The sequence below is a fragment of the Eutrigla gurnardus genome (genome assembly GCF_963514095.1).
Source record: "Eutrigla gurnardus genome assembly, chromosome: 1".
Classification (NCBI taxonomy): Eukaryota; Metazoa; Chordata; class Actinopteri; order Perciformes; family Triglidae; genus Eutrigla; species Eutrigla gurnardus.
The window spans coordinates 2842999-2854292 of NC_139915.1; the positions used below are offsets into that span (position 1 = coordinate 2842999).

The following is an 11294-nucleotide window of genomic DNA, read 5'->3' on the forward strand; positions in this document are numbered from 1 at the left end:
TTTTTCCGACATGCTATAGTATGACTTTTTTTTCCCCTGACAAAATTGACCATGGCTTTTTTTGATTGTTCTAGACTCCATACACTCAGACTTGGCGCGTCAAGGGATATGAGCCATTTTTATGACATTTTAATCATTTTAAATATTGTTTAATGAATATTATTCGACTGACTTTTTCATGAATTTTCGACATGCTATAGTATGACTTTTTTTTGTCCCTGAAAAATTTGACCATGGTCTTTTATGCTTATTTTGGACACAGTACACTCAGACTTTGATTGACACGCGATATACAAGCATATGTTATGACTTTTAAACCATTTTTACAACATTTTATGAATTTTGTCGATTTTTCACTTTTTTTGCGACATGCTATAGTATGACTTTTTTTTCCCCTGACAAAATTGACCATGGCTTTTTTTGATTGTTCTAGACTCCATACACTCAGACTTGGCGCGTCAAGGGATATGAGCCATTTTTATGACATTTTAAACATTTTAAATATTGTTTAATGAATATTATTCGACTGACTTTTTCATGAATTTTCGACATGCTATAGTATGACTTTTTTTTGTCCCTGAAAAATTTGACCATGGTCTTTTATGCTTATTTTGGACACAGTACACTCAGACTTTGATTGACACGCGATATACAAGCATATGTTATGACTTTTAAACCATTTTTAGAACATTTTATGAATTTTGTTGATTTTTCACTTTTTTTTCAACATGCTATAGTATGACTTTTTTTTTCCCTGAAAAAATTGAGAATGACTTTTTATGACTGTTTTGGACTAAATACACTCAGACTTGGCACGACAAGCGATATGAGCTATTTTAAATACTTTTATTTGAGACTATTATTTTAGGCAGAGAGGCAGCCAAGCCTTTTATCACTTTTATTATAGCAGGAAATAAGAGGGGAAAGAGAGAGAGACAACATGCTGGAAATACATCCCAGGCTGGATTCGAACCCTGGACCTCCATGTTGAGGATATCAAGCCTGTGTACATGTGGCGGCTGCCCTAACCACTGCACCACCAGAACCCTCAAATGTTTGTGCTGAATGACTCTATTATGAATTTTCGACATGCTATAGTATGACTTTTTTTTCCCTTGAAAAATTTGACCATGGTCTTTTATGCTTATTTTGGACTCTCACTACACTCAGACTTTGATTGACACGCGATATACATGCATATGTAATGACTTTTAAACCATTTTTACAACATTTTATGAATTTTGTCGATTTTTCACTTTTTTTGCGACATGCTATAGTATGACTTTTTTTTCCCCTGACAAAATTGACCATGGCTTTTTATGATTGTTCTAGACTCCATACACTCAGACTTGGCGCGTCAAGGGATATGAGCCATTTTTATGACATTTTAATCATCTTAAATATTGTTTAATTGCTGCAAACGAGCGAGAAAGGATTCTTCATGCATTTGAAGGACGTGTTGCTGTTTCGGTGATGATATCCAGAGATCACCTGCTGCTCGTGTTGTTTACACTCGAAAGGCGTATTTACAACAGCAACAAAACATTTATCATAACAGAACAATCTGCGGTCCGCTTTGAGACGCGTGCTTCCAGTGTGTTCAGAAGATGAATAATTCATTACGACCATACAACTGAATGCTTGTGGAGATCTGACTCCAGGTCCATGTCCACTTTGAAACGTTGAAGAAAAAGAATATAGGTTGTCACACATTCATAATTAAGATGTAATCATATTGTTTGGTGGTCCAAACATTAACGTGCACATCAGCATCATTCAATAGAAACACTAAGGTCATCAATCAAGCATTGACTTGCATTGATTGCTCTATTGACTTCCACTTAATACAATATTGCAGAGTAAAATATAATAGAAGAGACATATTTGTTGATCTTTGAGTCTTGTAATTCTGCATCTGACAGAATAATCATACACATACCGGTCCCCATGCAAACCTGCAGAGTCGCCACAGAATCAAACAGCTTGAGGCCTTTTGATTAAAGGGAATAACACGAGAGCCAATTCAGGAGAAATAAATAGGATTTGAGTTATATTGCCTGATAAAATGTGGCTCACAGAGAGAGAGAGAGAGAGCGTCAGAGAGCGAGCGAGCGTTTAAACGATGTGAGAAAACATTAATAGAAACCATTACATCCTCTGGTGCTGCACTGGGGGCCATTAGCTTGTATAACAGGTCGTTTCTCCGATGAGCTCTGCTCACTGATTCTCCCATGATCCGGCTTTGCTCCTCCTGATCAGCACTAACTGAGTCTGGCTGACACTGCAGGCAATATTAGTGCTGCCAGACACCTTACCGGCCTGCCATATGATGTAGCATGTTCTATGAATCCTTAGCATTGTGCGTGTGTGTGTGTGTGTGTGTGTGTATTAAAACAGGTGAATAATCTGGCAGAGAGTCGGTTTGGACAATAAGCATCCCTGTTGGAGGAAAAAGCTTCTGCTGCAGCGACACCACCATCACACCTCTGGTGACTTGTCTGATGTCGGTTAGCACACCTGCTAGTGTGTGATGCCTTTTTGCTGCCAAACACTTTCCTATGATCTGGTCAACCAGAATCCATGCCGTTACCCGTCTGTCTGTGTCACACAAGTCACGAGAGGCCAAACAGAACCGATGACAGGGTTGTTGGAGGATTCGTGTCTCTGAGATCATCTGGGATCATCTTCTCCCCAACAACATACATCAAAAACAGTGTTCATTTGTGATCTTCTCTACACACAAACACGGTTTTCCCTTTTGCAACCTGGGAGGAATTTAGTTTTTAAAAAGTGCAAAAGAAGGTCAAAAATAGTACTTCCCTTTATGAAATGTTGTGTCCTGTTTGTCCACGACGTTGTCTTTTCTGTCCATCAGAAGAATCCCACAAAATAATCAACTCTGCCTCGAAGTTCATGCTTGATGTCTGCAGTATATCTTAAAAACTATCTCAAAATCTTGTGTTCACACGACCGTAAAATTCAGGAGGCACATAGTCCTCAGGCCAGGTTTTGTTGGTGATCTGGATCCGGGATTTTTGTCCTGTGACAATTAAACTATTTAGTGATGACTATCAACCTGGTTGCTTTCAGCCATCAGACACACACACACACACACACACACACACACACACACACACACACACACACACACACACACAGCATAATCTCTATTTGGAAGCTGATATGAAACAAATCTAAACAAATGAGGCTTGTTTAATTAAAGTTACAGAACCAGCTGTAAAGAAAATGACTTCATTACTGATTATATTTTGATACATTGTTACTACATTTTTACTACACAGCGACCAGTGGCTTCATATAGTTATGATTAAAATTGACATTTTGAATTACCATAATACAAATGATGCTATCTGAGTTGATACATCTAAGATTTTTTAATTACTGTGCAGCATTAATAGTTTTAATATAAATAATTTCACCATCTTCATCTGCCTCTGCCAAAGTTCAACACTCTTAGTAAGTGAAAGGTTGCAAAAGTAAACCATTACATTTGTCTTACATTTGCCCAAATCACTAAATGAGATCCTGAAAAACAGACCCAGGTCTGGTTTACTTGCACTCACAAAAATCAGAATCGTAATTGGTGTTGTAAGTCAAAATCAAGTCGTTGACTGGGGATTTCACAGGGGAAGAACACGCCTGAGCTGCGGTTAATTGCGGTCAATAAGACCAGTCATGTTATTACTGTTATTAATGAATCATTCATCCAACAACGATAAGAACTCACAGGGGAAAAACACACACACACGTCACGAAACAGGGATTAAATATACACTCTGGTTCGATCCAGGGAAGTGAAGAAGAGTCTGGTTGCTTCATCCAGCAGAAAGAAGGGCATGAATGTGAGTCAGGCCCGCTGTGGACTCCTGCTAGACGGGGTCCTCAGAGCCCTGAAGCCCTGCCCCTGCTGCTGCTGCAGCACTGTGTGCTGGTCTATTCAAAGTTTATGAATATTGAAAGTGTCACGTGTGCAAATTGCCGTCCCTTGGGTCCCCAGCAATGCACCGGCCAAATGTGAAGTAGATCGGATGATTGGCTGTTGACATGCCAACACACAGACAGAAATTCAGATGAAATATATAAAACAGAATAAAACACTGTGGACGTATATTCACATCTTAAAGTGGGAATGTGCTGCTGAACTATTTAGCATGTCTGACAATTATATTACATTATTCAATGTTTTTTTTTTTTTTTCTGTTGTCACCCACTCACGCTTTAATTTACAATGAAAATCAGGCTGAAGCTCCATCGTGAGTCTCTGCAGCCTCGCGGTGGAATGCCAGTCAATTTCAGATTAGTGCTCCGTGAATCCCGTTTCCCCAGCAACAGGAAGATAACAGGACAGGAAAGTCATCTTGTGCTATCACCGTAAAAGGGTTTTCCTGGTCTTTGGCAGGAGTAGAAAGGCGTGACAGTAAATGAAGGGAGAGGTGAACAAATTAGCAGGACACTAAGCAGAATAGCTGTTTCAGTTTTGAAGTGAAGCGTATATAACGCTGGACTGTAATGAGCCGTCACCTCAGGGAGGCGACCTGCAGCCCGGCTCTCCTCACACAATATTACACAATATATTTCACCTCATATGCTGAAGATGCTGTAATGCATTTTACAGATTCCTCCGGTTCGGACCAGGTTGTAAACTCATTGATTGCCTGCTGTGGTCTATACATTTGTGGAAAAAGAGCCGTAGCAGGAATAGCAACCGAATTGATTTTCCCTTCGAGGTTTATTAGTTTATGAAATCCTATATTTCCTCTGTCTCTCTGTTCATGCTGAGGAACTGCCTGCAAGGCAACGAAATAGGGCGAGCCATACTGTAGCTGCATTTCCTCGCTTGTTTAAAACACTGAAGGGTAGCTTTATTTATTTCTTCCTTCCTTTTGCATGTTTTCTCAATGAAGACGACCCAGTCGCATCCAAAAAGCTCACAGGGAAATCAAACCGAAGTGAGAGCCAACTCCATCACACACCACCCTGGTTCCACTCACACCTCACTGCCTCCACAACGCTCCACCACGTCTGCTGGAAGGAGACAATAATAATCCACTTTTTGAGCCCAGCCCCAGTGAACTGAGTGAATTAAAGGAGTTTCGAGCCACAGCTGAAAAAAGGCTTGACTCTGTTTCTAAAAGTATTCACAATAATGATATAGAATATTGCTGATGTATTAACTTGATTCATGTGTATATTTTCATGTTGATTACTGAAGGGGAAGCTTAGCGTCATTATTAAGTGATTAAAGTCTTAAATTGCTTTATGATATGAGACAGTTAATCAGCCACATCAACATCCCCCAACGGATCTTATGCATCAAACACAACAGATTTGGTTTTACTGTACGGACAAAAAGACATATTGATAACAAAGGAATGTAGCTTTTAGCCCATTTTTCTCCAAACCTCATACAACTATGGTTAAAATTCACTCTTTAGTCAGCATCTTCTCTTTAATGTAGAGGACCACCATTGGGTTAAAGTTAATTAATTTTATTTCTCAGCCCTCGCTCCTAACATTGGCTTTAATGGAATGTTTCCTCTAATCTCTTCATATTGCTAAAAACACACAGGAAGCAAAATGACAGAAATGAGACTTCATGAAGAAACACCAGGAGATGAAATTCAGAGACATACTCCCTTCGTGACAGGAGGGTAAAATGTCAGATGACATCATTTAGTGAAGTGTTTGTGAAGGAGAGCAAAAAGGACTGTTTTCCTCAGTGAATTATTAAGACACAACATTAGAAACGGTTCTAAGTATGAGGCACTCAACGGCACCATCATGAAGTGAAATCAATGCCTCTCTGAATCTGAAAAGGATGAACAAAAACTGTCTCACAGATTTGGACAAAGTGTCCTCTGATGTTTACGTTTTACGGGCCTTGAAGTCCCGAATCATCGGTTTGGGAGCCGTGCTTACAATAAACGGTGTGATGCTCTATGCTGATGTCAGTCTGCTGCTCCACCACTTCGGTCCTGACAACCCAAACTATCACTGGATGGATCGACATGGCATGTTGCACAGACATTCATGGTCCCCAGAGGATGGAGGTTAACAACCGTGGTGACCCCTGACCTTTCCTTCAGCACGGCAGGTCAAAGCTTTCTCTCATCCTGCAAAAACGTCTCAATGTGTTGTATGGATTGGTCCAAAATGTCATTCATTGTTACCAGATGATAAATCCTAAAGACTTCTCGGGTTCCCTTGCTTTTTCCTCTCACAGATTTGGTACACGGTGTGATCTTTTGACTGTCGAATCAGCATCCGTGACCAAAATGCAAGGTGCATTTGATGCAATATGAGATGAATTCATAAAAAATAAATAACCCAGAAATGAATGTTCAATGAGTTGTACTGTAAAACCTCTCACGCACCAACCCACTGTGCACCGCTTTAACACACAGTGTGTTGTGCCCGAGGCATTCTGGGAACAAGCAAAGGGTGTTGTGGTCACCTGCAGTACACGAATCCTTCTTCACAAACATTCTGAGGCACAAAAATAAATCCACTCCATCAAAAAGGTGGTATTTCAGATGAGTGATGCTGAGAGATGCTGTAACTCATGTGGCGGTCCGTCCGTCCTCACAACGTGGAACTGCATTTCTCTCAGTTATTGAAACCGTTGAAGCTCAGTGAGGAACGGGCGGAATGAGGGAGAGGCTGGAGAGTTCAATTTGTTTAAGTTAGCCGTGTGGCCTTCACCCAGCATATGCATATTTATCAACGCGTGCACAGACAGAGGGAACTCATTTTAATATCGCAGAGACGCTCGACTGGCGTAGCTGCATCTTTGAGTTGATGTCTGATCTCAGAACGGCTGATAACCGCCCGCCCGCACCGCTCTAGAGCCTAAATGGCTTTCCAATGAGATTGCACACAAAGACAACACACACACACATCCTTTGTCCATTTCTTTTTTTAAAAAGCAGTGTTGTGTTCTGACAGCTCCATCACCACTGTGATAATCCCCCCTCCATGTTTACGACGTGTGTGAGGTTTGTGTAGGCTTCCCCCATGTGTGGATGTGTTGGCATGGAAACAAGAATGGCGTTGCGATGCGTGTATTGAATTCTTCACCCGTGTCCCCACAGTGAGGAAAGCCTGCCGCCATCCCCTCCCCCCACCCATCACACCAGAGACGAGGAGGGCAGATTCTTTCAAGATCTCAGCCAGCACGCAGAGGATCTCACTGCACTCCAACTCCCATGATCCATTAGAGTGCACGCTCAATGACAAAAGGCCTTTGAAGGCTCCTCGATCTGTCGAGAAGCTCACTGATGTCAAATAATTTTCTCTTTCCATTTTGCCTCCAAGTTATTCGGTGTGTATGATTTTTATTATTATATATTATCCGAAATGGATCATTCCGCATAATGAGTGGTCTACTATTACTTTTGGTACTTTATATATTTTATTTTGAGGCTAATACTTTTGTACTTATCCTTAAGTATAGTTCTGAATGCAGGTTTTTTTTACGTGTGATAGTGTATTACATTGCCATACTTTTTATTTAAGTAAATTATCTGATTCATCCAAAGTGAATAAATACCCCTCTGTAATTTTAAATGTTTTCCATTCATCTCCCCCTTGTGGCCATTATGTATACATACAGTATATATGGAGAGAGGTACAGGGCGGAGTTAGTGGATAAGTCAGCTGGTATAAGCAGGAATGACCAATTACCTTATGAACAGCAAGGTTTTAAGCTCGTTATCGCCATCTAGTGGCCGTCTGCATTACGCCTTCATCCTTTAAAAATAAAGACAGATCCAGGTGACAAGTTGTCACATTTACTTTTATTGTAAAGGTGATATTATTCCAAAATATTAATATGTTAGAGGAACAGAGATAAAAGGAAAAGGAAGAGAAGACATCTAGAAAACACCGACACAAGACTTTGGTAAGAATCTTGGGGCACATTCTTATCAAAAAATTCCACAGCAAAAAAATAACAAAAATCTTCTAATAATGCTCAAAATCATACAGAGCTCAACCGTGGTGCATCTACATGTACAGTCATATATAATATAAGCTGGGTAAAAAGCCAACTGGGCATTTGTGTCCTAGAAACAACTGAACAATTGAAGGCGTATAAAACACTGGAATGGCTGGGCACCTGTGCTTTAAAGTCTGGAATACACTGTACTACTTAAGGATACCACAAGATATAACAGTTCTTTTTTTTTAAATTATTAAATCAATTCATAATTATATTTTTCAAGATATATTATACCACAACAAGTTTACAGTAATCTTGCAAAAAGAGTCTTATGTGTATAAGAGCGAGTTTAAAAGCACAGAAGAAGCTGCCGAGTTTGAATCCACAGTTCACCTCGTCTTGATGGCGGCTGACCTCTGGATTTAAGCTCGACAGCCTCCAGCGTGTGCCAGATCAGCCCTGAACAGAGTGCATCGACCATCCTGCCCTGCTCCCAGCCCCAGTCACCCTCCCTCCCTTCCACATCACCCCGGTTCCTCTGCTCCTTCCTAGCAGGGTTGCACATTACAAGCCCTAATCTCCTTCCTGTCCTTGCAGCTGGACAGCTGAGCAGTCTTAAACTTCTGCTTCACTGTCATGAGCCGCTCTTGAATACCCCCGCCGCACAGCTTGGTGCATTCAGTCCAACTCGACCACGGCCTCATTTTACACCCTAAAGATAGAGAAAGGGGGAAAAAAGGTATGAGAAGAACCCATCCCTCAGAATCTGAGGTCATCGTCCGTGTGGCGTGTACCAACCCGGATGCTCGGAGGCGACCTCGGCTCGGCCCAGTTTGCTCCTCCTCTTTTCACGCTGTTCCTTGCGTCGTTTCTTCTCTTCACTGTTAGCGTGACCTCGGCTGCACTTCCTGATCTTGCACTTCTTCCTCTGGATGGTTTCGGGACACGTGTCTCCACCAAACTGAGGCTCCAGGTTCACCGTGCGCGTCCGGATCGTATGACCCTTCCCACAAGACTTGTTGCACTCTGACCACTCGGTCCACTCCGACATGCCACAGTCTATCGCTGAGGAAACATCGAGACAAAAGGAAGGTGGTTTTACACATGAGAGGGTTTCAGCCAGTGTTCCATGTGCTGTACTTATTAGATTAGATATGAATCCACATAGGGAATGCAGTGTGTCGATCGTAAATTATGCAGTGCCACCACAGAGAATGCTTCTCTTGGGAGCCACAGTGAGAAGTTGTGCTTCTCCTGGCAGGTTCATGGTTAGCGGCAGCTTCTCTTACTTGCTTCTCTCAGGAGAGCGGGTTAAAGATGCCAACATACGTTAACACTAACATTGTGTACTGCTTTGATGTCGATAACCAATGCTGGGAAGCCAAAATGGGAATTTTTGAAAAAACCCAATAACAACATATCAACTACTATGAACAAACAGACTTGAATTCGTTTTTAGGGGGTGTCATCAAAATAGGTACATGTACATGTGGGACATTTTTATATTTGGAAAAGAATCTATGTAATGAAGACATTGTTCACAAATGACCTCATCATTCTTCCTCACATCCTCACATCATTTCACGGAGGTCTTGTAGCTCTGACTCACCTCAGAGTCTTTTTTCCCCTAATGTTAGACCTCCGATGTAAACCTTTTCATGTCATATTTAATGCACTCACCCTAAATGATACATGTATAGAATGGAGAAACGGAGAAATACTTACGGCACTCGGGGAGCATACACTTCTCCACCTGTTCTATCTCCTCCGTACACTCTCCCAGCTCCACGGGGGACTTCAGCATGCGCTGCCGCGTCCTCAACCCCTTCCCACAAGTCACGCTGCAGTCGCTCCAGTCAGACCACGGTGTCAGCATGCAAGGGATTGTGTCTGTACAGGACAGGATCACGGTAAAACACACCTCCGACATTCAGATGTATTACAACCTCAAACGTATGCATGTGGGAAGTATTAGAACTCAAAAGCAACTGATGAAATTGAAGTTAAAAAAGCAGCACCTAGCTAGCATGAAGGGACAAGGAGACAAAAGCTGATTCAAGTTTAGTTGAAGATCCGTGTGGCTCGGTGCAACTCCCGGCCCCTTGTGCCCCAAAAGTGTCTGATGGTCCTGAAACCACCGGTACTCACGACATTCTGGCATCATGCACTTCTCCACCTCCAGCACCTCCGTCCCACAAACGGAGCCGTCTGCAGGAGGCATCTTCACCGTGCGCTCCCTCCTCCTCATGCCAACCCCACAGGTGGCACTGCAGGCGTCCCATTCCCCCCACTCTGTAACCAGACAACTGCTTGGAGCTAAGGCCAAGGACAGACACGCACAGTAAACCCACAGTGATCCTTCCATTAACACCCGTCGTGTGAACTGATGAGCTCGGTGGAAAACTCACAGCATTCCTCGTTGACCACACAGTTCTCAGTCTCCTCTGTGGGCATGCTGCAGACTGAGCCATCATCAGGGAACTGCTTCACATAACGCTCCCGGGACCGGGTTCCCATCCCACAGGACAAGCTGCAGGGAGACCAGGTGATCCACTCCGACAGCATGCAGGTGGAAGCATCTACAGGTCAAATGACAACGATGTCAGCGAGCTTCGAGAGAGGGCAGCGATGCTGCTAAATGACAAAATGATTTAAGGGCGGATGAAAGTAGCTTAATAGGTGTTTCTTCTGGATGTTGTCTCTCCATCAGCTCGAATAAATGTCTCCAATGGCTTTATTATCTTCATTTCCTGGTTTAGACACCCATTTGGCTCTGTGTCATCACAGACAAAAGCAGGTCCACATAGGCAGCGCTGTTTTGGAAAGGTAGCGCCTGCCTTGATGTGTCCTTAGTCATTAGGACAGTCATCAGTGTTGACAGGAAGTGACTGCTGGAAACGGTTTGGTTGAGGCAGCAAATCTGTGTATTAACCTCTGAGCCCCCGTCTCGTAGAAAACGCCTAAAATAACTCATCAGGATTAATCAGGAAGAGCTCCCCAACCATAAGGCTTACATGCAGATTCCTGGTCTGCTTTGAAGGAATTCATTAAAGCTATGGTCGACATTCTGAAAATCAGGTGAGCCTCTGAGACAGATTTGAAAAAAGCATCCCGCCCCCCCCCCCAACCAAACCCCTCCCCTCAGTGTTCCACGATTCGACGAGGCGGGATGACGAGGAGCAGGGGAGACGAGGGGATTGGATGGAGGGTACGAGCCAATGGGAGCCTTCTGGAGCAACGGCTCCCATTGGTCAATTTCTAAAATTCCAAATCGTAGACCATAGCTTTAATTGTACTAAACCACGCCATAAATGGACACAATAAAGGAAAAAAT

General features: G+C 42.6%; 1 protein-coding gene across 1 annotated transcript in view; it reads right to left on the reverse strand.

The window, feature by feature from the left end:
• Nucleotides 1-7817: 7817 nt before the first annotated feature.
• The window catches only part of spon1a (spondin 1a), a 49429-nt gene continuing 45952 nt past the window's right edge, over nt 7818-11294 (reverse strand). Inside the window, exons 12-16 of the mRNA XM_084039952.1 lie at nt 10369-10539; nt 10109-10276; nt 9686-9850; nt 8759-9025; nt 7818-8672 (exon numbers count right to left, since the gene is read on the reverse strand). Coding sequence (XP_083896078.1) covers nt 8509-8672; nt 8759-9025; nt 9686-9850; nt 10109-10276; nt 10369-10539 — 935 coding nt within the window. The 3' untranslated portion in view covers nt 7818-8508. The remainder of the gene's footprint in view (nt 8673-8758; nt 9026-9685; nt 9851-10108; nt 10277-10368; nt 10540-11294) is intronic.